This window comes from Petaurus breviceps, unplaced genomic scaffold (genome assembly GCF_028583685.1).
Source record: "Petaurus breviceps papuanus isolate PSGF00001 unplaced genomic scaffold, PetGlider_PUasm1.0 90434, whole genome shotgun sequence".
In the NCBI taxonomy this organism is placed as follows: Eukaryota; Metazoa; Chordata; class Mammalia; order Diprotodontia; family Petauridae; genus Petaurus; species Petaurus breviceps.
Genome location: NW_027187251.1, coordinates 406730 through 433842, shown reverse-complemented (window position 1 = coordinate 433842; position 27113 = coordinate 406730). Strand labels below are relative to the sequence as shown.

The window sequence follows — 27113 nt, the reverse complement described above, 5'->3', positions numbered from 1 at the left end:
GTTAGTCTATTTTTTAAGGTCTAATTTTCTTCAGTCAGGTTGTTGACTCTCTTTTCATGATTTTCTTGCATCATTCTCATTTCTCTTCCCAAATTTTCCCCCACTTCTCTTACTTGATTTTCATAATTCTTCTTGAGCTCCTCCATGGCTTGTAACCAATTCATATTTTTCTTGGAAGCTTTTGGTGCAGGAATTGACTTCATTGTCTTCCTCCTGTTCCATGCTTTGATCCTTTTTGTTCCCAAAAAGTAATCTAAGGTTTGATTGCTGTGCTTGCTCATGCTGCCACTCAATTACTTGACTTTTGAGTTCTTTGCCACAGTAGAATTCTGCTTCCAGAGAGGAACGCCTTGTCCCAAATCACTGGGGTTTCACAGTGCCCTCTCTACAGCCCCGACAAACTCTGGCTCACTGGTCACACACCCCAGGACCTCCATCCAAGATAGCAATCCAGATCCAAGCAAGTTAAAGTAAGAGTGATTACCCTCTGAATGTTTGCTTGGTCCCCCTACTATCTGCAGGCCAGGAGCTCTGAAGCAGCCAACTGGAGGCAGCTGCACGGCCTTAGCACCTCCACTGCTTCTTGTCTTATGGCCCCAGGGGCAGTGGCCAGACCATATTCTCAGTCCCCCTGTTCCCAAAAAGTTCCACACTGACCTTTTACTTTGTCTTTGGCATTTATGGATTGATAATTCTGAAAATGACCACAGCTGCTGATGATCCTTTGGGGGTGGGGGGACTGGGTTCCCAGCATGCTGTGATGGACCCTTCCTATAGGCCTGCTAGGCTGCCTTCAGTAGATTTGTTTCTCTCTGTCATTTGGTGGGTTCTGTAGCTCTAAAATTTGTTTAGAGTCATATTTTATAGGTATTTGAGGTGGTTATGGGGGGGCTCATGGAGTTTTCCTGCTTCTATGCTGCTATCTTGGCTCTGCCCCCTAATTTTAATCCTTTTGACACCATGGAGTTCTAGGGTTCAGTCACATAATATCACTGGCAGAATATTAGTGTTAAAGAGAAGGGCTTTTGTGGTAGAGATCAGTTTGGGATCACAGAAAAGACATGCAATTTCTAAAATGCCATCCAACCATATTTCTTCTATTTATTTCTGGGTCCACGTACAAAATTTATCCAAGATACAATGAGCTGATTCAACAGGCTGCCTGCTTAGCTTCATGTCACAGTCTTATCAATCCACTTCTCCCTCACTGTGGTTATAAGACCAATTCCTTTTGCTATGGATTCTAATGAGTAGATTGTGTAGATAGTATTCAAAACAATTAATACAATTCCATCATCAATGGAAACATTTACCAACTACTAAACTATAAAATGAAGATAATACTTGTAGGAGTTATTTCATAGAACAATTGGGAGGAAAGAACTTTGTAAACTGCAAAAATGTTATATAAACATAAGCTATCATTATCACTGTTACTAAAATACACAACATATTTTAAGCCTACCCAATAAAAATGCTGATCTTGCAATATTCTTAATATGAAAATTTCATTACAATTTTAATTTGCTCAATTAAAATTATAAAACAAAGAAATTATATCATTAGCCTGGAAGAAAATACTATAATACTTTATGATTATTTGCAAAACAAGTCTCCAAGGCAAAACAGGTATGAATGAAGGAAAAAATGGTTTCTTGGCACCATCTATTGGTCAATCTGCAAAACTGAAAAATGTCATTTAATCTAAGCCTGTTTCTTATGAATGAAAAAGAATTTAAGTGGTTACTATATATCAAGTTGTGTGCTAAGCACTGAGGATAAAATAGATGCTCAAATTGGGGAAGACAACATACAGCTCAACTGCAAGTTGGAAAGCAAGGCATAGGCACCCTTAAGATTTATCAGTATTTCAGAAGGTAGCTGCCAGGGAAATAGAGATCACAGTAGCAAGGTAGATGGTTAAGCAGGATCAATGATAAACCTAGAATCAGGGATGGGGAACCTGAGCCCTCAAGGCCACATGTGGCATTCTAGGTCCTTGGGCATGGCCTTTTGAATGAGTCCAAGTTTTACAGAATAAATCCTTTTATTAAGGGGATTTGTTCTGTGAAGTTTGGATTCAGTTGAAGGGCACACTTGAGGATCTAGAGGGCCACATGTGGCTTTGAGGTTGCAGGTTCTCCAACCCTGGCCCTAGATCCTCCTCCTAAATACTTTCTCTTCTGTGGGTATTCTTGTTATAACGGCCTCTTGGTTCTCTTCCTATCTGTCTAATTACTCTTTCTCAGTCATCTTTTGCTGAAATTTCATCCACATCCTGCCTACCAACTATGGGCACACTTTAAGGTTCTTCCCCGTCTGCTTTTCTTGCTACTCTTTAACTTTATCAGATCCCATGGGTTCAATTATCATCCCTCTTCAGATGACTCCCAGATCTACTTATCTAGTCTTAGTCTCCCTCCTGAGCTCCAGGCCTGAATGACAAACCACTGACTGAACATCTTGAATTAAATTTTCTAGAGTTATCTCAAGCTCAAAATATTCAAAATAGAATTAATTATATTTCCCCTAAACCAACCAATAGAATTAGGTCTCTAATCCTATTAAAAGCAACACTATCTTTCCAGCCACTCAAGTTTACAACTTCAGTGTTATCCTCATTCTTCCTCACCCTACACATTCAATCAGTTACCAAATATTGTCAGTTCTATCAACACAACTTCTTTCACATACATCTTCATCTCTTTACTCACAGAGCCACCTCTCTTTCTCTGGACTATTGCAATAGCCTTCTAATTAATATCTCTCACGTCTCTTCCTACTCTAGTCCATCCTCTATATGGCTGCCAAAGTGATTTTCCTAAAGTATAAGTCTCACCATGTCACCCCCTATTCAATAAACTATAGTGACTCCTTATTACCTCTAGGATCAAATGTAAATGCCTCTGGCATTTAAAGCCCTTCCTCCTTTTCCAGCTTGTTACAAGTGATTCCTTTCCACACACTCAATAATCCAGCCACACCAAATAGTGCTGTTCCTTGTACAGAAAAACTCTCTCCCCCATCTCTGTACTTTTGCAGTAGCTCCACTCTCCTCACCTCCACCTGTCAGAATCCCTGTTTCCTCAGAGACTCAGTTCAAATACCATCTTCTGTAGGAGGCCTTTTCTGGTCCCCACACCTGCTACTGATTTCCTTCCTATAAGACAGACCCTTGGGATAAACCCACAATTATGGGAGAGATATGAATGATGATCCAGCAAAGGAGGCTAACAGTGGTCAGATTGGAAGGAGGAGAATCAAGAAAGATCAATGTCATGAAAACCCAGAGGAAAGAATATTCAGAAGACAGTAGTCAACAAGTGTCTGACATTAGAGGTCCAGAAGAATGACTGAGAAAAAAGCCACCAGAGAAGTGTGAGTTGTTATTAGAATACAGTCTCTTTTGGGGAAAGAGGAGTAAGAGATGTTTGTAGGCACCACTTCTACTCATGAGTAAGTTTTCTACTCCCTTCAAAGTCAGTAAGTTGAAGTAGATGGATGACAAAAAGAGGCTTCAATTATTTAGGAAATATGTTTATACCACTGAATTGACTGAGATCTTCCCCTTTAGCTACTAAAAAAATAATACATTCAAAGTTGCCCTACGGAACTAAGTCAAAACAAACTCTCCACACTATATAAACATTAGGAAGTATCACTGAACCATCACCTACTTTCTTAGTCCTTTGATATCATCAAGGCAGTAGCTTAAGTCATTTTTCAAGTTTTCTTCAACTAAATGAAGGCCACAGGATGTCAAACTAGCACCAAAACAGCACTGTGCCCAGTTCCAGTACTCTTCCTCTCCATGTTTTGCTGTGTGATACTGAGCAGACCATGTGGCTTTTCAGTCTCCAGCTCATAATCAATAAAACTTGAATAATTCCACCAGTTCTATCACTTTACAGGACACTCAAAGGATCAAATAAGATAATGCACTCAAAAGAGCATCCTCAAGATTAACCAGATGACAATGTTATTGCCAATGCCATTTATTTGCTTGGTTTATTTAGATTATAAATGCAATATGCCTTCCTTATTGATTTAAATTTCCCTAAATTAAGTATAAGTGGAAAACTGAAATTAGATATGAAAGAGCAACATTAACATTCAAAATTAAAATTCAAAATTAGTGGTCACACTTTATAAAAATAGGCTATAAAGGATTTAATCACATACCTTCAGGAATTTCTTTCTCTGCAGCTTCCTGCCATGCCTCCCCATTGAAACTAACATTCTCTTGCACAGCTGTTACAAAATTCTGTAATAAATTAAGAACAGTTAAAATAACAAAGACTGAAAACACATGATTAAAGCAGGGTCCACAACTAATGCTTCAGATTTAGCCCATCTAGCACAAAGACCAGTTAGATTTGATGAGGAAATCAAGGACCCAGATTCAAATCCTACCTCTGCCACCTACCTTTGTGGCATTAAGCAAGTCACAGAACTTCTCTGGGCTTCAGTTTCCCCATCAGCAAAATGGGGATCGTAATATTTGTACTATTTATCTAATAGAATCGTTCTGAGAAAAATGCTTCATCATCCTGGAAGCATTAGAACAATAATGTAAGTATTTATGTTACTGTCTGTGGTATGGGGCTAATGCCAATAAGTAATATTATGCTATTGGATAATTTTTTTTAATAATAAAATTAGGATCCATTTCAATAGTTGAAATTATAGTTAGTCACCAAGCATTTATTAAACACTATGTGCTAGGCTGGGGATACAAAGAAAGACAAAAACATTCACCTTGTCCTTGGGAAGCTTACATTCTAATGCGACAAAATAGAAATAATTATGTGTGTATTTATGATATCTATAGAGTAGACAGAAGGTAAACTCAAAGTGAAAGCAGACATCTATCATGTAATTCTATAAGCCTTTAAAGCATCATTTTTTTAAATTTTGTTACATTTAAAAGTAAATAAAAACTAAGGTCTAAACCACAGTGCACCTCAACTGAAAATGATTAAATGAAGACCAAAATTCTTTGAGTAAGAGTCTCAAAAGCACAGGTTTTATAATACTATGACCTGATGACGACACAAGGCAATCTACTTTAAGACCACGTCAGTATCAACTCCTATTCAGCATGGCACTGTGGAAAGAATACTACTACATTTTTGGTCAGAAATCTAGGTTTGAACCCAATTCAGGTATTTGCAAGCTGTGCTACCCTGGTCAAAACAAATAACCTCTCTAGGTCTCAGTTACCCACCTATAAATTGAAGGTATAAGACTAGATGATTTTTAACCTCCCATACAGTTCTAAATCAGTGATTCTGTGATTGCACTTATAAATTAGATTTTTTTCTACTCCAAATCTCTAAAGAAGCAAATCACAGAATCATATATTTAGAGTTGTAAGGGATCCTATGGGCCATCTGTCATGAAAAACTGCACACCATGCTTATCAATAAATATTGTGAACATAAACCATTTTTATATATCATATTAATGTTTTTTCCACCAGTGCAATTATCATTAGTACATGATATTACACTAGATTGTTTAAGATGCAGTTAAATCCCCTATTAATTTACACTATTATTTTGTAATAAAAATTTCCCTTATGTATCCAAATCATTATTTTCCCAAGAGTTTTGTTTTCCAATCAAATAATTCTATTCTGAATTACATTTTAAAATGTAAATAAGAATGACAAGCAAACTGAGTAATGAATTTCCTGGGAGATTCAAGCATTTAAAATAATTTACTCAAGTTATTCTTTTTTTTTTTTTTTGCTTTTTGGAGGGCAATTGGGGTTAAGTGACTTGCCCAAGGTCGCGTGGCTAGGTTTTGTGTTAAGTGTCTGAGGCCGCATTTGAACTCAGGTCCTCCTGACTCCAGGGCCGGTGCTCTATTCATTCCGCCACCTAGGCACCCCTACTCAAGTTATTCTTGAAATAAATTCCAGGATCTTGATATAACAAAACAGCTTATTCATAGATTTGAGTTGGAAAGGGGCTCAGAAGTCATGTAATAAAACCTCACTCTTCATTTTATAGCTGAGATAACTGAGGTCTAGAGAAGCTAGGATTACCAAAGGTTACACAGTAGCAAATGTCAGAGGCACAATTTGAATTCAGGCTGTCTTCAAGATCCAGAGTCTTTACATATTGTACCAAGTTTCTGACTCCTAGTTAGTCAACAAGCATGTACTAAGCTCTTACTATGTGCCAATCACTATGTTAAACATTGGAGATGCAAAGAAAGACAAAAACACTCTTTTCCCCAAGGCACTCACATCCTGATGAGGGAGACATGTAAATAGTTAAGTACATACTCTGTGTTCTACACTGAGTAGAAAGTGGGATTTCAGCTGAATCCTGAAGGCAGCCAGGGAAGCTAAAAGGTAGAGGTGAGGGGGCAGAGTACTCCAGGCATGGTGGACATCCAGGATAAAGGCAGAGTCAGGAGATGGAGCATCATGTGTGAGGAAGAGCAAGTAGGACACTGAAAATAGATTATAAAGTGGTTGGAGGAGAGTAAAGTGTTAAGACTGGAAGATATGATGGGGCCAGCTTGTGAAGGACTTTAATGCCAAACAGAGGAGTTTCAATTTGGTCCTGAAGGCAAATAGGAAGCCACTGGAGCTCGTTGAACAGGAAGGTTAAATGGTCAGACCCAGACTACAGTCTAGACAGAGAGACCCGTTAGAAAGAGACTGTCAGAGTCAGCTTGGGAGATGGTGAAGGTCGTGAGCAAAAAAGGGAATTTATGAGAGATGGTGTGAAGGTCAAAGCACCAGGATTCTGCATAGGCTGACAGGATAACACTGAAGGGGGAAGCCTGGATGACTGGGAGGGTGGTGATGCTCTTGCCAGGAAAGATTTGGGAGAAAAAGTACTAAGTTCTGCTTTGGACATGTTGAAGTCTGAGATATCTATGGAATATCCAGATTAAGACGTCCAAAGGATAATGTGGAACTATGGCACAGGAGAGAGCAGGACTAGATACAAACCTAGAAATCATCTACACGGAAAGAATAATTGAATCCACAGGAGCCAATGAGAACATTAAACAAGGCAATTTAGGGGGAAAAGAGGATTCAGGACAGAGCCTAGGAGTGCAGCAGTAACTACAGCAGTAATTAGTGGGTGTGACATTAAGAACCAGCAAAGGAGAAAAGAGAAGTTAGTCAGATAGACCCCATAGAATAGATATGGAAGATACCTCCACAGTTCATTGGCAGATGTCGGAGTCCACAGGTGTGCAACATCAAATAAGTGTCAGATTTTTTTTAAGGTACTGATCAATTATGCTTAACTTTTTCTTTTCTTCTCTTTCTTTAAAAAAACGGTTACAAGGGATAGCTGTCTGGCCGAGGAAAGGGGAAAGGAGAGGAAGAAATTTGGGTAATGCCAAAACAATGTATTTTTAAAAAGAAAGCTTTTTTAAAAGGAGGCTATTATAATAGTCCAGGTGAGAGGTGATAAGGGGCACAATCAAGGCGAATAGAAAGAAGGGGGCGCAAGGGAGAGGTGTTAAAAGTAAGAAAAGACAAGACCAAGTGAGTGAGATTGAGGAGCTGAGGAGTATGGTGAAGTTTTCAAGGGAAGTTCAGAAAAGGGGAGGATCTGGGGTTGAATTTGAGATGCCTATGGGACACTGAGCTCTGGATGTCCAAAAGGCAGTAAATAACGGGACACCGCGGCTCAAAAGAGGGCCTAAGACTGGATATAAGTTAACAGGGAGATCGAATAGGATTTAGGAGGATGGATCAGCACACCTCTGTGACTCTCAAGTCTCTCTGTCCCTTGTTTGGTCACGAGATCTGAAAAATACCTTCTTTGCTCCTCTAGCTGCCTTAGGACGTGACTTCTGATAGTAAAGTCAAGTAGCCTTTAGGTCAGAGCGAGAGGCTGATCTAAACTTAGTTTCTACCAGACTGCCTTCTAGTTTTCTGCCAAATAGAGTATCCCGAACACAGGCACATAGACACAGGTGTGCTTAGCCCCACAACGCCCCTTCCGTGTCGGGCAGTGAATCCAAAGCACGGCTGGTAACGGAGGGCACGCACGCCCTGCCCTTTGCGGCCCTTGGGCCTCCCCTCCCCGGCCTCTCTTTTCCCTTTTCTCCATCTCTTCAGCCTACGCCGCAGGAGCTAAGGGAGAAGGCCCAGCTGACCCGCCGATAAGCTCCTGGGCCTCAGTCTCCTCGTCTGTAAAATAAGGAACCGGGTCTAGGGTCTCGCGAACCCGTGATATTCTAGGTAGGGGTCGGTGACGTGGGATGCGGGGAAGGCTGTGCTAGCTGATGGGGGAGGGGAGCGCCCATACCCACTGCGCCTCCTTCAGCGCCAGCTCCCGGCTCTTCTCGGGCAGAACGTCCCCCAGCTCCTGGATGAAGCGGTGGCACATCTTCAGCACTTCGGCCACCGCCTTCTGCGACCCGCAGCGCACTCGGAAGTCCTCCACGGGGCCGGTGGACGAGGCCGGGCCTGAGACTGCCCCTACAACCGCAACTTGCTTCTCCTCCTTCTCCTTTTCTTCGTCACCCTCCTCCTGCTCCTGCTCCTGCTCCGGCGCGCGCTCCGCGTTCCCCGCCATTTTTCCTCAATTTCGAAATCGGCGGGGCACAGATTCCGGAAGCGGAAGGGCGGGGCTATATAGAAAACCGGACGTTATTGGCGGCACTACCGGGAAGCTGGAGCCTTCGTAGTTGCGCCCTGCCCGAGAGAAGAGGTAGCTATGGTTTCCGTGACGCCCGGGTTTGTGGATTGTCACTGTCACCTCTCCGCGGTCGACTTCGACTCGGTACGTTAGGCTGCGGTGGGGCGAAAGTGAGGAGCCATCGAATCCCTTGCTTTCCCTTACACATGTGCCCTTGGGCTCCCTCGGGGTTGACCGACTGGGCGAGCGCATGCGCTGGCTTTCCTGCTGCCCCGCCGGCCTCGTGCAGAAGGGAAGGAGGAGGTGGTGGTCTGTCAGGGACTTTATTCAGTCAGTCGACAAACATTTATTCAGCGCCTAACGTGTCACATAATGTGCTAATAAGCTATCTCCTGGGGTGCAAAGGGCAACACTCCACATTACCTGCTTCCAATAATAGTAACTAACATTTATATTTACATCTTTGAGCCTCACGATTCTGGGAGGCAGATGCTAGTATCCATTCCCACTTTACAGATGGAGAAACTGAGGCAAACGGGTAAGTGACTTGCCAAGGGTCACACAGCTAGTAAGTGTCTGAAGACAGATTTGAACTCAGATCCTCCCGACTCTAGACCTAGGTCTCTATCTCCTGTTTCACTTCGCTGCTCAAAGAGCTCGTAGTCTCATGCAGGAGACAGCTTACAAACCAGCTATATACAGAGTTACATTGAAGATAATCCCCAGAGGGAAAGCATTAGCGTCAGGGGGAAATCGGGAAAGGCTTCCTGGAGAAGGCAGGGTTTTAGTGGGGACGCCAGGAAGCCAGAGAGACCCCCCTGAATGTGAGGGGCTGGTGGCACAGAAAGAAGCCGCCTGCACCAGCTTGTGGAATCCCCAATGTAACCACCCGACCAGTGCACAAGCATCCAGCCTTGGCTCAGGGAGCTTGCCACCTGCTCCTTTGAAGCACATTCCAATTGTTGGAAAGCTGATTGGGAAGGAGGCTCTCCTTTTATATGCCGTATGAATTGGTTGGTTGGTTGGTTTTTACAGCTTTCACCTGCAGTTTCTACTCCCAGTCTCCTTTGAGGCTGAGCAGAATGTGCCAAGATTAGTTGGAACTGCATTGAATGGGGACAAAATAGCACCTACTTCCCAGGGTTGTTGTGAGGATAAAGTGAAGTAATATTTGTAAAGCACTTTGCAACTTCAGAAGGCTATGTAAATGCTAGCTATTATCTTAGGTGACAGGAATACAAAAATAAAAGGGCCCTGCCCTCCAGGAGCTCATATTCTAGTTCTTCAGGTATTCAAGGACAACTCTCAGTGCCAGAGAGGTTTTTTGTTCCAATCCATTCCAGTTCCCAATAAGTAAAAGCAATAGAGAGGTATGGCACTCACTTGTGAAATAGAGTTCAAGCTAACCCATTTTAAGAAAGACAAAAATAAGGCAGCAATAGCAACCATATAAAAGTCAATTAATGCTGATCCAAACACACTTTACAAGTTATAGGATTTAGAGCCAGAAGGGAATTTGGAGTCTAAGCTCATCTTTTTACAAATAAGGAAACTGAGGCATGGAGTTAGTAAATATCAAGGTCAGTAATCAGCACCATGAGACTGGAAACTGCCCATCATTTAGGACTTTGTGCTTGATGCTTTTGAAATAAAGTAGGCCTTACTGTGGGCAACTCACAGTCTGAAAGCCAGGCATAGGGAATCTGTGAGTCTGTTTCATAAGCAAACATTCCCCAAGAGTTCAGGACCAAAATACAGAGAGAACTGAATCCAGCTAGACCAATATGACCCTTATTGAAGTATTTAGAAAAACTATGCTTCTAGTAAACAGCTAGGTCACACTGTGGATAGAGCTCTGGACTTGGAGTCACGAAGACCTGAGTTAGAATCCAGACCCAGACAGTAGCTGTATGACCCTGGGCAAGTTACTTAACTTTTGCCTCAGTTTATCCATTTGTAAAATGGGGATAATAAAAACCTCCTACCTCCCAAAGTTGCTGTGAGGATCAAATGAGATATTTGTAAAGTGTTTAACATAGTGCCTGGCACATAGTAAGTGCTATATAAATGTTAGCAAGGAGGAGAGGTGTGAGATGAACCCTTGAACAAGCCTATTCAGTAGTAGCTTAAAGGCAAACTTCCTCTGGGGGGTGTTGTATAAATGACAGGAAGAACATTGGCAACAAAATGCAAATGTTATGCTTATTCCTCCCTCTGCCCTCTCTTGGTTTCTCAGGGTAGAGATTCTTACCCTTATCAAGGCGCACCCAGAAATCGCTGAGGCTCCTTTCCCAGGGAAAAACAGAACATTGTCTCCTCTCCAAAGGATGCTGTTCTTGGAGAGATTATCTAGGCATAGGATCATAAGATTTAGACCAGAAAGGGCCTTAACCTTTGGTTTTGCCTCCTCAGTAGAGAGATAAAACAGTAGTCATGATAAGGTTATGTGACTTGATCAAAATTATATAGATTGTAAGTAGGAGAGCTGGGATTCAAACCCAAGTCTCCTAATTCCTGATATAGGGCTCTTTAAAATATAACTCTTTTAAGCTTCTCTTGTTTTTCTTTACCTGTGAAAGCATTTTCCCCAAACCTTTCCATATTTATCACACATAAACACATAACCTTATTTAATTTTAATAACTGGTACAAATAGCCAACTTGAAGACTGAAAGATGTTTATTATTGTTAATAACACTAGTATTGTGCTTGGTTATTTATTAGTCTTTATTCATGATAGTCTGTTCAGAAGCAGCATAGTCTCTTGGATAGACAGCTGGTCAGAAAGACTTGGGTTTTGTTCCTGCCTCTGACCCATACTGGCTATGGGACTCTGCACAAGACTCTTAACCTCTTAGTGAACCCAGGCAACTCTCTAAGCCTATATATAGGTCTCTGTATTGGTAGAGTGTTTCCTCATCAGAGAATTCCCTGTACCAATGAAATAATAGGTACAGTCCATTACCCTATTCTACTCATTCTCCTTCCTCTAAACTGCCTGTCCCTCCTTACCATGCTGGCCAATTTTTTTAAAGATAGGGTATGGGGGAAAGATGGACAACCCAACTAGGACCAATATTTTGTAAGATCCACTTTGATTAAAAATAACCTTTGTTCACTTTGTCCAGCTTCACTAGGTCCCCTTGTTTAGCCTTGATTCTGAAAACACAACTTAGTATGCTATTTGAATGGATATACATTGTTTAATGTATGTTAACTAAGCCTGAAACCAATTTGGAACTCTTAAATTGTCCTGTTTTCTCTCTAATGTTATCTGTAGCCATTCTTTATGGTCCTTTGGTTCTGAGCTACATATTCATCTAAAATGTAATAATATATACATATATTTACTTATGTCTTATAAGATATTTAAGATTAATTATCCTGTCTTTTAGGACCTTGAAGATGTGTTGGAAAGAGCCAAGAAGGTCAGTATCTACAATCTATACTAATTCTATGCAAAGACAGCTTAAAACTAGGAAATTTAGCTCCTCTGATTTACCTAGGCATCAGTAGCATTTCATGTTGGTTATCAAGTTTCAGATTTAGAGTATATAAAATTTTCTGGAACATTTCTTTTTTCAAGAAAAAAATATTAAATAATAAGTTACTAATTCTTAGAAGACCTCTTGAGATCCATTTTATCTCTAGCTTTCTTTGATATTTCAGAGAAATGAAAGAGCAGAAAGTAGATCCTAATTTTCCTTTTTCTATCATAACCAACTTTCCAAAAACCATGCTTATGGAAAATGGAGTTAGCCAGGATAGTTAAAATTCATAGATGATGTGGAAGTCTTCTTGAACAAATGAAACTTACTCCCATTTACATACCACTTTAAGGTTTACAAAGCACTTGCCTTATACTAACCCTGAGAGCCAGGTAATAGAAATTTCATTATCCTCATTTTAGTCTCAGAGACTTGATCATGGTCACATAGCTTATAAGTATGTATTGTGTGGTATTCTAAATGCTTTATATTTTCTTGCTGCAGGCCAATGTGTTAGCCCTTGTAACAGTGGCTGAACATTCAGGAGAATTTGAAAAGATTATGCAGCTTTCCAAAAGGTAGCTCCTTTTTCATTTATACATATTTTCATATATACATACATGCACATGTATGTGTGTATACACACATATACTTTTTTATGCACAAACATATATCTTAGCATTAAAAGTAGACATGTTAAAAATCAGTAATCATTTATAGACCGAGGTATGAAATATAATCTGAACATTATCAGTGCTTAGTGAAAGGGAACAATGAAGCTGACTTTAATATGGTCTTGAACAAATGGGGGACTGTCAGTATTTCTTTCTGGTTATTCTCCAAAATGGAATGGTAGTTTACTTTTTCTGCTCTACTACTTGGTAACTGTTTCTCTATTTTTAGATATATGGGATTTGTTCTGCCATGCCTAGGTATTCACCCTGTTCAAGGACTTCAACCAGAAGACCAACGAAGTGTCACTTTGAAGGTACCATCAGATAGAATTAGTAATAATACTAAATGCACAGATGACTGCTAGTAAAGTAACATCTATTCCCCGGTATATACAGTGAAGATATAAGAGTTTTTACAAAGGTCTTGCGTTCTATATTGTTTAGAAATTTTTTTTCCACATTTATGATCCCAGCCCATATTTTAATATAGTTGCTGACTCCATTTTGAAGAGGAACAGCTAGGTAGCATAGAGAGTAGAGTGCTGGGCCTGAAAGCAGGAAGACTCATCTTCCTCAGCTCAAATGTGACCTTAGACACTCACTAGCTGTGTTACCCTGGGCAAGTCGCTTAACCCTGCTTGTTTCTGTTTCCTTATCTGTAAAATGAGCTAGAGAAAGGATGGCAAACCATTCTGGTATCTTTGCTAAGAAAACCCCAAATAGGGTCACGAAGAGTCAGGCATGACTGAAAAACTGAATAACAACCATCGTTTTGAAGAAATGGAAATTTTTTAGTAGTCTCTTAATGTTTTGTGAACAGGGTCGGATTTGAGACTATTTTTTACTGTGGTGATTCTCAGTTCTTGTATTGCAGTATTCCATTAACTAGTATTTATTAAGTACCTGCTATTTTCCAAGCACTTGTGCTAGAGGTAAAACAGGTACAAAGATAAAAATCAAACAATCTCTGCCCTTGAGAAGCTTAATTTTTCAGAGGAATCAATATTTCAACTCCTCCCAAAGTTAGGAGTCATTGCTATACAGTGCCTTCCTCAATTATGGACTAATTAAAATTCAAAGCATAAAAGCTATTTAACTTAGTAGCATAATTATAATGCAAAAATTCAGTGAGTACAATCCCAGACTCTCAGAGCAAAGATTCATCAAACCTAATGATACTGCTCTGTGGCTGGCAGATGATTTGTATTAATACCTAATAGAAGTTGCAGAGTTCTTATGCAAATAACACAGAGTTTAATATTGTTCCAGAATATGTTTTGTCTCTCCCTTGATTCGTAATTTCCTTAAAAACAGAGACTACATCTTTCTATTCCTTGTAAAATTTCCACAGTACCCAGTACTATATTGGGCATGTGGTAGGTGCTTGCTTAATAGATATTTTGGTTGGTGGACAAAAGATAAGTTACAAGGAGTTAAAATATTTGGCTGGGATAACACAAATCTTTAATATGTAATAACAGAGTGGAATATAGAACTTTTGGTGTGATATTTTCCATAATTCCATGTAATTAAACAACAGATTAAGGCAAGGTTATAGGTTAAAATTCTGAGAGGCAAATATTAGCAGTGAAATCCTTGAACCCCTAAAGGGTCTAAGACATGAAGTGTTTTCTTTAACAACAGACTAGATATAATTAAAGTAATTCAAGATAAATAGGACTACTTAATTATTTTTTATTTGTTTTATTTAAAACAGTCTTATCTTTTCTTTTAGGAGTTGGATGTAGCTTTGCCACTTATAGAAAGTTATAAAGATCACTTGTTGGCAATTGGGGAGGTAAGTCCCCTTTGACTTAGGTAATAAGACTAACCAAGACCATCCCATCCCACAGAAAACACCTCATCTCTAAACTGAAAACATTTCTTAATTTCTGTCCTAGTCATCTGATTTGCTTGGAGTATGTCAGTCAACATTCAACAGTTCAACAAATATATGTTGTGTGCTTATTAACTGCAAAGCACTGTGAGAGGCATTAAGTTAGGTTAGAAAGGCTGTTTACTCTCAGGGAGCTTTTAGTCTGTGAGGGAAATTAAGACATGTACACAAATAACTAATAAAAAAAGAGTAAGTTAAGAGGTTTAAGTATGTGCTTTATCGGAGTTAATAGGAAAAGTTCATTTGTGGCTGTAGTATTAGAAGATTTAAGTAAGGAGATAGCATGTGAGTTAGGCCTGAAGCAAAGTGGAATAATTAAAAATAAAAAAGAGTTAAAATGCAGAAATATTTTGGAGACAGAATAGATAGGCCTTATTGGATATGGAATTCAAGTAGAAAGAAGCATCAAAGATGATAATGTGTCATAGGTACTGGAGAATGGTGGTACCAATAAGAGAAATAGGGAAGTAAGATCTTCACAGAATTTGAGAGTTGGAAGGGACCTTAGCAGCCGTATAGGCCACCCCCTAACATACCTGACAAGTGATCATTCAGCCTAAAGGAAAATCTATAAGGAGGGGGATTCCACCACCTCTTAAGCCAAGCCATTCCACTTTTGCATAGTTCTAATTGTTAGTTTTTGCTCGTATCAAATCTAAATTTTTCTCTTTACAACTTCTACTCACTGCTTCTTATTTTGAAAAGAGCAGAGCTGAACAGAAAAGTCTAATCCCTCCACTAAATGACAGCCCTTCAGAGATTTGAAGACAGCTATTATATCTTTACCCAAGTCTTCAGGCTAACTGTGCCCTATTTTTTCAACTAATCTTTGTGTGGCATGAACTCAAGGCCCTTCACCATCCTAGTTGCCCTCCTCTGGACACTCCAGTTTATTAGTGTACTTGTGAAACTAGTGGCACCAAGAACCTAACATGATGAAGTTTGGTTAGGGCATTGTGAATAGTATGTCTTTTGCCTCCCTGTTCCCAGAAGCCACGCTCCTCATAAGCAGCCCACAGTTGTTGCTGCAGCATACCACACAGCTGACTTCTGTTAGGAGTTAAATGGAGTATAAAGGACTCCCAGTAGGATGGGCTGAGCTTGCAGGTCATTAGCACTGTCCATATCTTCAGGAAAAAAAAATGGTGTCTATCCAGGTGTCCTCATCCCTTTCTAATTATGGAGATGATTTTTTTTTTTTACTCAAGTGCAAGATTTTACATTTATCCCTATTGGATTTCATTTTATTAGTTTCAGCCCAGTGCTTGAACCTGTGAAGATACTTTTGGATCCTGAGTGTTACCCAGTATATTAGCTGTCCCTCTCAGCTTCACTTCATCTGCAGATGTGGTAGCCATACCGTCTATGACTTTATCTAAGTCACTGATAAAATTGTTAACCTAGGAGAGATACTAGAGACTTCCTGTCACTAATAACACCAAGTCATTAACAACTACTCTTGGACTCCCTCCATCTAATCAGTCTGGCCGTATATTTATCTAATTGATATCTCTCCATCTCTTCTTCTTCAATAATATGAGATATTCTAACAAAAAGCCTTGCTAAAATCCAGATAATCTAAATCCATATTGTTCCCCTGATCCACTACTGTGGTATTACTGTCAAAAAAGCAAATGGGTTTAGTTTGCCATTACATGTTCTTCATGAAGCTGTTTCCTATTCAAGCTATTCATCTACCTTCTCATTAATGATTCTTTCAACAGTTTTCCCTTTAGTTGACTAGCCCTTAGCTTGCAGACTCAGTTTTCTTCCCTTTTTTGAAAAATATAGTACATTTGCCCTTCACCAGTCTTGTGGTACCCCTTCCCTTTCTGGGAATATCATTGACAATGGCTGTGAAATCTCATCTGCCAGCTCTTTCAGGTCCCAATGATGCAGTTCCTATGTACCAAGTAATTTAAATCCATCAAGGGCATCTAAGTGCTTTTTTACTGTCTTATTACTTCTCTTTTGTATACATTCAATGTTAATAATTTAGTGCTTTTACTTCTAGTAGAAAGGTCATTCTCCTTTATAGGGGAAAGAGAAACAAAAATAATTACCTTTTCTCTCCTATCAGTCTCCACCCCAAGCAAAGGACCTGTTCTTCTATGATCTTCCTTTTTCTCCTGACATAGCTAAAAAAACACTTTTGTTCTTAGCTTCCCTCACAAGCCTTAGCTCCTTTCAGACTTTAGCATTCCTAAAACTGTTTTTACAGAATCATGCCACACTCTTATGTTTATCATGTGTTACTTGGCCTTACTTACATCTTCTGTCCACTTATTTTTAAAATCAGAGTTGGTTAGTGAGTGTGCCATGAATCTATACCAGTGTCTTCAGACAAATCCTTTTCCTCCCAGTATTGGAATTGTTTTCTATTGTATCTTCAGAATTTCATTATTGATTATCTCCCATCCCTCCTGCTCTGACTTCTTCTGAAGCATTTTAGTTCCTATGATCCTGCCTATCTTTCTTTTGAATCCACTGAGCTCTGTTTTCCCAAAACCTAGTTTTTCTATTCTTTTATAAACTGTAGAATGAAGTGAGTGTTCATGTTCCTGTTATTTCCATTTCAGTAACTACTTCTTCTCTGTTAGTGAGAATCAAATTCAGAATACAATCTCCCCTTGTTTCCTCTACCCTTTGAAGAATGAAATTATCACTGAGGTAAGATAAGAAGTTTTTAGCTGCCTTATTTTTGGCAGAAAGGCGCTCCTGTCTGACGTCTGGGGGAAGTCCCTCATCATTACTATGTTATACCTCTCTTCTTCAATTCCTCATCTCTTTCTTCCTATAAAGATAATAAACCCAGTTTGAGGAACTGGTAGGATATCCAGATGATGATATCCCATGAGCAGAGCATAAAAGAAATTAGAATGGAGCTAGAGATTATACATGTAGAAGCCACAGTTGAGAGTCTTTTCTCTGAAGTGGTAGTTAAGCTTAGATCTTGGAATATTCAAGAGAAAGAGTATGGAAAGAGTAGTAACCAAAGACAGAGCCTTTAGTAGTACTCACAATTAGTAGAAAGAACAGAAGTAAAGTGGAATTCCTCAGTAAACTTGAGAGATTGGAGAGCAGACTGATGTTCTCCTCACAGTCTTTCAGAAGGTGAAAAAATAATTCACTGGTATTTGTCTTCATCTTCTATATACTTAACCATTTTTTCTTCCTTTAAAAAAAGATCACTTATTTGATTTAGAACAGTTTTTAGACTTATAGACTTCTGCATAAGTAATTCTGAAATTGAATTTAAAGAAACCCAAAGTCTCAGATGAAGGTCTCTGATCTAATATAAATATTTTCCAGCGGGTACAGCACGTACATCACTTGGTAGCATTGAAGATAATAGATTCTAACTCTTGAACTCATATTTAAGCAAAGTCTAGATTATAGCAATATATTTACACACAAGAGATGATTTTTCTTTTGTTATTTATTTGTTTGGAGTTAAGTCACCAAAACTGCAGCTCTTTCTTCTTATCTATTTGCAGGTTGGATTGGATTTCTCCCCAAAATATGCCAGGACTGACGAGGACAAGGAGGAGCAGAGACAAGTCCTGATTAAACAGATCCAGTTAGCTAAAAAACTAAATTTGCCATTGTAGGTTAAGTTTTTTAAATATTAACAATCAACACATATTAAGCATATGCTCCTATACTCAAGATTCTGAGCTGTGTTCAGGGGGAAACACAGCTAAATAAGACTTGGTCCCTCTTTAAGAGACTTAACAGGCTGGCAGAAGTGCTAAGGCGGATACACAAGTAATTGTAATAGAAATTAGAATATGACACACGTCCAAGAAGAGTACAAACAAAATGTTTTGAATTTAGATGAAAGCAAGACCACCCACTGCCTGCTGTAGTAGGGCTTCAGAGAAGACTTTGTAGAGGCGATGACGTTTTAGCTGGGCCTCTAAGGATTTCAGCAGGTAGAAAAGGGAAAATGGACATTTGAGATTCGTGGAAGAGCCTGATCAGAGAAGGCAAGCATCAGGAAGGCCTAGGACATGTGCAGAAGAGAGCAAGTTTGGCTGGAGTGAAGAAGACAGTAGGGATAATAGGATCATACATTTGGAGCTGGACGGAATCTTAAAGATCCAACTCCCTCACTTTACAGAAGAAGAAAGGGAGACCTAAAGATACTAAATGATTTTTCCAAGGTCACACAAAGATTAAGTGATAGAACCAAGATCTTAGACTAAGGTTGTCTGACTCCAAGCCTGACGCTCTTTCCCCTGCACTAGAGTCAGGTAAAATAAGCCTCAAGAAGTACAGTAGAAATTGGCAATGAGGGCTTTGAATGGCAGGCTAAGGAGCCAGTGATCAAAGTGATTCTCCTTAGAAAGAATTTTTACTTTACCTCTCTCAAGTATGCCTGTGTAATTAGAATAAATACAGTAGTCTGCTTTTTGTAGTCTTTTAGCCATAGGAGAAATATGATTTTATTTTCTAGAAATGTTCACTCACGCTCAGCAGGCAGACCAACTATTAACCTCCTCCGTAAGGAAGGTAAGTGGGTTTGGGGGCAGCATGTGTTTCTCTAAGCAAAGGGTACCTTCTATTTGTAGTATAAGCATCACAAAACTAAGTGGGGTCATTAGTCTGTTGACCACAAAGTACTGTATGGCCTACTTTCCCCAGAATAAGAATCTGTCTTTAAGTATATAATATGATAGCATAACTCAAAGGGTTATCTTGGGGAAAGCATTTTGTAAATCTTAAAAGTGCCATATAAATAGGTTTTTTTCCTTACTACCATTGTTTTCCAAGGCCAGGGATACTCAAGAATTGATTATATTCTTCTTCTAATAATTGATGGAATACCATATGTTCTTTCATTCAAATTTGAAAGATCAAGAAGTGGTAACCTGTTATCTTTGTGGTCGTCTTTTACTTAAAACCTCTGATATCTCAGTTTGTATTTTATTAATGGAAAAACCTCCTTTCAAGTAATCAGAATGGATTGTGTATCTATCTTTGCTTTTTGAGAGGTGCTGAAAAGGTACTGCTCCATGCGTTTGATGGCCGTCCGTCTGTAGCCATGGAAGGAGTGAATGCGGGATACTTTTTTTCAATTCCTCCTTCTTCTGCAAAGAGTGAACAGGTGAATTCTTTCACTAAATTTCAGCATGGTGATTAAAATCTACCGAATAAGCTTTACTTTCCTGGTATTGTTAGGTGCTGTGCAAAAGTTAAGTTTATATTGCATGATATTTGCCTAACAATGTCTGTGAAGACTAATAACAAACATAAATATGGAGAAAAAATAATAAAAAGGAAGGATTTTCTTATTTTTATTATTTGGAAGGGAGAATTCATATTTTCTGGTCACATCTGGCAGTGCTAGACATTTTAAGGAAGAAAATCCCATGTCTTTTTTTCCCAGCAAATACTATCAATAATCAAATGGCTTTTTTCTTCTTGGTTAAAAATCCCATGAGATGGTAATTCCATTCCTTAAAAAAAGTAGCTAATTTAGCATTATCAAACAGTGTATCACATGATAATATTGTTCATGCTGTGGTAGCATAATTGGATGCTGAGTAGGAAGAAATCATTCCTGGGGACCATGTAATCCCAATTCCAATGTTGCCAATAGAATTGTAATTTTCTAAACCACAAAGTCTTTGAATATTATAAAAAAATAGTCAGTAAGAAAGGAGCCCTAAAAGATGACAGTAGATGAAGAAATTATATTTTAGTGGGAATGTGATATTTGGTGACTTGCTTGGTAAGCCATTTTCCTATTATCAGCCTCATTATTCCTTTGGGAAATACTGTTTAGTATCTAGTACAGGGAGCTGTAGTATGTCAGAAAAAGCACTAGATTTGGGGTAAAAAAAAATCTGGGTTTTAACCATTGGCCCCACCACTGAAATACTGTATGACCTTAGACATGTTTCTTCATCTGTAAATAATAATAAATAATCTGTAATACCTGCCCTGCTACTTCACAGAACTGTCATAAGGATGAAGGGAAGTAACTTAGGGAAAGAGCTTTGCATACAGTAAAGTGCTATATAGCAGTAACTATTAAAATGCATAATAAATAAGACATTCAGATTCTAATATTTTCAATATAGACATGGGATCCATATAGCTTATATTTACCTTACTCTCATATTTTAATACTTAATATCTTTTATTTTTCCTCTTAAGAAACAGAAACTTATAAAGCAGCTGCCTTTATATTCTATATGCTTAGAAACAGATTCACCTGTGCTGGGACTGATAAAACAGGTAAATGACACTTCCATTTTAAACCTCTCAGGGATATTTGCAATTCTTATGTATTTTTAAATGATAGTTTAAATACAATATTGAGGGCATTGGACCAAAACTTACCCTATAGTTTCTCTGTGTTATGTTGGGTCTTTTTTATTTTATTTTTTTTTTCAAATGCTTTATTAACTTCTGATTTACATCATTCATTTCCGCCAGATTTTGAGTTACACGTTTTCTCCCAGTTTTTCCCCTACCTACTGCCTACTGCCCCAAAATAGCAGTCCCATAGGATATCTCCTCCTCCAATCTGCGCTCTCCCATATTTTCTCCCATACCCCTTTCGACTTTTCCAGTGGATCTCTATGCCCCAGTGCCTGTATATCTTATTTCCCAATTACATGTAAAATAATATTAATAATAGTATATATACATATATATATTTGAATATTTGATTTTAAAACTTTGAATTCCAGATTCAGTCCCTTCCTCCCTTGTCACCCACCCTTACTGGGAAGATAAGCAGTTCAATATAGGTTGTACATGTGTGGCTAATGAAAAACAATAACCTAGTAGATATATTGTAAAAGACTGACTATATTTCCCTCCCTCCTATCCCACCTCCCACCTGTTCTATTCTCTACTTTGATCCCGTCCCTTTTCAAAAGTGGGTGCTCCCAACTTCCCTCCCCCCCAGCCTGCCCTCCATTCCATCATCCCCCCTCTAATCCCCTTCCCCCCCTACTCTCCTGGAGGGTGAGATACCCTATTTAGTGTGTATTTCATTCCCTCCTCAAGCCAAATTCAATGGGAATAAGTTTGACCCATTCCCTTTTGCCTTCCTATTCTTCCCCTCCATTGTAACCATTTTCCCTTGCCTCTTCTATATGAGATAGTTTACCCCATTCTGTCTCTCCCCATCTCCTCTCATTATATTCCTCTCTCACCTCTTAATTTCACCTTTTAAGTATCATCCCTTCCTGTTAAATTGATCCTGTGCCCTCTGTCTATGTATACCTGTAAACATATGTACTCACATTCACATATGTATTCATATGCCCATATATCCTCATATATAGACACAAATATGTTTCTATCCCCTTCAACTACTGAGAAAAGTTTCGTAAGTTACAATTATTGTTTTTCCATGTAGGAATGTTAATAGTTCAACTTTGATAAGTTCCTTGATTTCTTTTCCCTGTTTACCTTCCCATGCTTCTCTTGCTTCTTGTATCTGAATGTCAAATTTTCTATTAAACTCTGGTTTTTTCATCAATGCTTGAAAGTCCTCTATTCCACTGAATTACCATATTTTCCCTGAAACATGATACTCAATTTTGCTGGGTAGGTGACTCTTGGTTTTAATCCCAGCTCCTTTGACCTCCGGAATATCATATTCCAAGCCCTTCGATCCCTCAGTGTAGAAGCTGCCAGATCCTGGGTTATCCTGATTGTGTTTCCACAGTATTCAAATTGTTTCTTCCTGGCTGCTTGTAATATTCTCTCCTTAACCTAGGAATTCCAGAACCTGGCTATAGTATTCCTAGGAGTTTTCTTTTTGGGATCTTTTTCAGCAGGTGATTGGTGGATTCTTTCAACCTCTATTTTGCCCTCTGATTCTAAAACATCAGGGCAGTTTTCTTTGAGAACTTCCTGGAGGATGATTTCTAGGTTCTTACTTTGATTATGGCTTTCAGGTAGTACAATAATTTTTAAATTATCTCTCCTGGATCTATTTTCCAGGTCAGTGGTTTTTCCCATGAGATATTTCACATTGCCTTCTATTCTTTCATTTGTTTGGATCTGTTTAATAGCATCTTGATTTCTCATAAAGTCATTAGCTTCTATTTGCTCCAATCTAATTCTGAACCAATGATTCTCCACAGTGAGCTTTTAAGATTCTTTTTCCATCTGGCAAATTCGGCTTTTTAAGGCATTCTTCTCCTCATTGCCTTTTTGAGCCTCTTTTGCCATTTGAGTTAGTCTGTTTTTTTAAGGTGTCATTTTCCTCAGTCAGGCTGTTGACTCTCATTTTGTAATTTTCTTGCATTGTTCTCATTTCTCTTCCCAGTTTTTCCTCCACTTCTCTTATCTGCTTCTTAAGGTCCTCTATGGCCTGTAACCAGCTCATATTTTCCTTTGAAGCTTTTGGAGCAGGAGTTCTTACTTCACTGTCTTCCTCCTGTTCCATGCTTTGCTCCTTTTTGTCCCCAAAATAGGAGTCTAATGTTGGAATCTTCTGTCTATTTTGTTTCCTTTGCCTGGTCATGTCACCCCTCAGTCATTTGGGCTTTTTGCCACAGTAGGACTCTGCCACCAGACAGGGGAGCTTTCGTCCCAAACGCTGGGGTTTTCTCAGCTGCCGGAGGTACTAGATGGGTGCCCCCTCTGAGGTTTCCACACGCTCTGGCAAGCTGGACACACACCCCAGGACCTCCACCCTAGACTGCAATCCAGATCCAAGAAGGTTAAAGCAAGAGCGATGACCCCTCAGATTGGTGCTTAGTCCCCCAACAGTCTGCAGGCCAGGAGCTGAAGCTGCCACGTGGCACTGGCTGGCTGTGCCAGCGTCTCAGCGGCTTCTCGCCTGGGGGCAAAAGCCACGCACTCCCACTTACTGGGTCCCAAAGTCCAGACTGCACTGACCTCTCACTTTGTCCTTCGCATCTATGTGTTGATAATTCTGGAAACGACCACAGCTGCTGCTGATCTGGAGTCCAGCTGGTCAGGGGCATGGGGCTGGGCTCGGCTCCCAGAGGACTGCGCTGGCCGATTCCTGCTGGCCTGCCGGGCTGTTTTCAGAGGGAGGTTAGCTTCTCTTTGTCATTTTGTGGGTTCTGCAGCTCCAAAGTTTGTTCAGAGTCCCGTTTTACATGGATTGGGGAAGGCGGATGCCGGAGCAGTGGGGAGGTCCTGCTTCTACTCCCTGGGTCTTTTTTTTTTTTTTTTTTGCATGTAGTTGTTATACTCTGAGAGTTCTGATATGACCTGGGGTTTTTACTAATTCATGTGGAAATTCTGCTTTCTGTAATATGTCCCATTCTGTTGTGGAAGCATAAAGAGGCATTATAAAATAGTATAGAGAGAGCTAGGCTCAATCAGGAAAACCTGGGTTCAAGTTCCACATCTGACACATTACTGGCACTGTGACCCTGGACAAGTCACCTAACCTCTGTGTCCCAGGGAGCTCTCTAAGAGTCTAAGTTGAATAGCAGTTGGTAATCTGCATTGGTAAAGGGCATTTCTCCACTGGGTATTCCCCTGAACTGATGAAATAACAGGTTTGGGCCCAAAGAAGCAGGGAAGAACAGGGAAGAGACCGAATCTACTTTGGCTGCTCCTCATAGTCTCTAACAGCACATCATTTATTCACATATGGGTGCTTTGTGAAGTTTCTTTTGGTGATGATTCTGTAAGTATTTGAGAGAATGTTGCTTAGTATTCCTGTTTACATTCCTCAGTTCTGTGACCCTGGGCACTTCTAAGTTCCAAAGTATACTGTGTGAGGTGGTAGAGGGACATGGGGGATGTGAGCTATTTGTGCTACCACCTATTTAGTGATTCCATTATCTAGAAGCATCTGTGCTGTCCAGCTTTTATGTCAGTGGCAAACACCTTGAGCGAGCATACAGCTCCCCTTTTTACATTTAGTTTGATATTAGTAATTAGAAGGCCGCAGAACAAAGTTACCCCCTGTGAAATCTTTTGAGGAATGTTGTATGATTTTGACATATGTGCAGAAGATACTTTGTCAGACAATAAATAGCCTTCAAGGTGGCACTTTCCTTTATTGAATCAAATGCTTTTTTAGTCAGTGCACAATGCACTGAGATCTTGTGGCCTCCACACCTTTTAGTCAGTTATGAGCCTTATAATTAAAGCTTAGAATATCATTTATGAAAACCTCCCTTCTCATACTTTCATCGAGGATGTTCTAGATGCCTATGTAATTTATTCTTATAAAGATTTTATGAAAATGGAAAAATAAGCTTATGGGTTAGTAATCATTTCTTCTGTCATCTTTTTTGGTGATAAAGAAAAGCTATAGAAATATTTGTAGATATTTTCCGTTTTTTATCTGTTCATTGCCTAAGTTTCATCCTTAAATGCCCCTGAAATGATGTGGCTCATTTAGTTTTATTGACAAGTTTTTTTGTATTTTTTGCACATTTTTTTTCTCTCCATTGCCTTTTATTGTTCTGAGGCAGTACCGCTTGTAATCTCCCACCATCTTCCATTAAATTTTATAAACAAATTTATTTTCTAATTTGGCTTTCGTATTGATCTGCTTGACTGGGTCAGCTTTTATTTAAAAATTGGTTAAACTTTAGGAAATGATGATATTGTGTATTGATGTCCTTTTATCTATTTTTCCATTTTCTAAACAGCAATTTAAATAGTTTGTTCAAAAAGTTGGATTAGAATTGCCTTATTTGTATACTGTGTCTTCTCATTTTAATTTTTTCTTCTCATTTGGTATTGATTTTAATTTTTACCATGTCAGTGGTCTGATTGTACACAAACAACTGATAAATAAATGACTCACAAATCAGAAACAAGTCATTTCCTATCTGTTAAAATCAGTTGAATATTTTCGGTGAGGTTTTTTTTGGGGGGAGGAGTTGGAGTCATATTCCTCATGTCTAATGACTTTCACTTCTCTTTTTAAATAAAGTTAATGCTGTATGTTTGAGGCTTCTGTGTCATCTTCAAACCTTTGACCTTTCTCTTTTCTTAGCCTCGAACCCCATATTTTCCAACAAGGTTTTTTTGCTATCCTTCCTTTTACCCAACTTTGCATTGAAGCCACTGAGTATACTTTGATTTAATTTGAAAGGGGTCTTAGGTTCTTCATAAAATTTCTTTTCACTCTACAGCTGTTGAACAAAAACTGCCATTATCTTTATGGTGGTATTTTTCATGAGATGATGTTTCTTGTTGCTTTTGAGCATGTTAAAAAAAAAAAACAGCTCTAATAACTCTTAATAGCCACATCTTAATTTGTCCTTTAACATCCCCGACACTACAGAAGTGGAAAGGGATCATTTTGCATTTTTCTTTATTTCATAAATAACCGTAGCTTCTGAATTCATCACCAAGTGGCCAAGCTACTGGTGTTGGTCATAGCTAGGCTGTCCCTTGAAAAGCAGACATGGTCTCTTGCTAGGATTCTACTTAAAGGTTGGCTGACATGGTAGAACCTGCCTGATTCTGTATTCTACTAGCATCAAAGTAGGACTTTGTAGAGGCTCAATATTATATTTGTTCGGTGTATTTCCATTGCATTATTACCTTTACTGTAATTTTATTTTTTAAGTTATCTGATCCCTAGTGATTTTTTCAGGCAGAGCATGAACATGTGTGCTTTAGCCAGGGCAGTAGCATGTTTGAAAATAAAGGACAGTGGCTTGATTTTTGTTTTTAGTGAAAAGCAACACATTGCTATCTGAAGTTTGTCTCGCTTGTCTTGTTTCCTTCAGGTTCCAGAAATCTGGTACTTTTAGGTGTCATAGCTTATTGGACTTATTCTTGCTGTGTTACAGGAGCGGAATGAACCTAGGAACATTTCCATTTCTGCAGAATTAATTGCCCAGGTGAAAGGGATCTCAGTGGAAGAAGTTATGGAAGTGACAACTCAGAATGCTTTCAAACTGTTTCCCAAACTACAGTATCTGCTTCACAAATAACCAGCCAGATTTTCTCCAGGAAGATCATTTCCTAATATACCACTAGGTGGCAGCATTGAAGGAAAATGCATCTTCTGATCAAAGAAAGAACATGATCTGCGTAGGGTCTATCAAATACTCAGGAAGGAGGGTGGAAGCAAATGCTGCTGCTGCTCCTCTCTCCAGTGCCTTGTGGAACAGAGTGGCATCTTTTTATTCAGGGTAAGGGAGTTCATGTAGGCCAGAGACAGGCACTGTTTAATCTGCTTTGTGTAGTGCCTTGCCATACCCAAATGTTACCTAATAAATGTCATTTTTGTTTTTGTCTGTGTTTTGTCACATTTCACATTTATTTCATGTAGATTTAGAAAAGTTTGATTTTAGATACCAGTGATTTTTACTAACCACAGCAGTGATATTACATTTTCATATCTATAAAATGAAATATTTATTATAGAACATACAAATTTCTAATTTTCCCCCCAAAATTGTGTAATTTGTTATTATTGCCAAATTGCCATTTTAGTCCAGTATTA

At 39.1% G+C, this 27113-nt stretch overlaps 2 protein-coding genes across 3 annotated transcripts in view; one reads left to right on the top strand and one right to left on the bottom strand.

Moving 5' to 3' along the window:
* Positions 1–8616, bottom strand: part of NSL1 (NSL1 component of MIS12 kinetochore complex) — a 35246-nt gene extending 26630 nt beyond the window's left edge. Inside the window, exons 1-2 of the mRNA XM_069108745.1 lie at positions 8292–8616; positions 4183–4264 (exon numbers count right to left, since the gene is read on the bottom strand). Of these exons, the coding sequence (XP_068964846.1) occupies positions 4183–4264; positions 8292–8561 (352 nt within the window). The 5' untranslated portion in view covers positions 8562–8616. The remainder of the gene's footprint in view (positions 1–4182; positions 4265–8291) is intronic.
* TATDN3 (TatD DNase domain containing 3) lies at positions 8605–26908 on the top strand. Of its 2 annotated transcripts, none has more exons than XM_069108746.1 (10): positions 8605–8768; positions 12020–12052; positions 12617–12690; positions 13016–13100; positions 14522–14584; positions 18181–18290; positions 19143–19198; positions 19681–19793; positions 20849–20929; positions 26455–26908. In XM_069108746.1, the coding sequence occupies exons 1-10, from the start codon at positions 8703–8705 to the stop codon at positions 26596–26598; spliced, it is 825 nt and encodes a 274-aa protein (XP_068964847.1). In that variant the 5' UTR covers positions 8605–8702; the 3' UTR covers positions 26599–26908. The 2 variants fall into 2 exon arrangements, with proteins under 2 accessions (XP_068964847.1, XP_068964848.1); XM_069108747.1 differs by having other exon boundaries at positions 8609–8696.
* Positions 26909–27113: the final 205 nt, after the last annotated feature.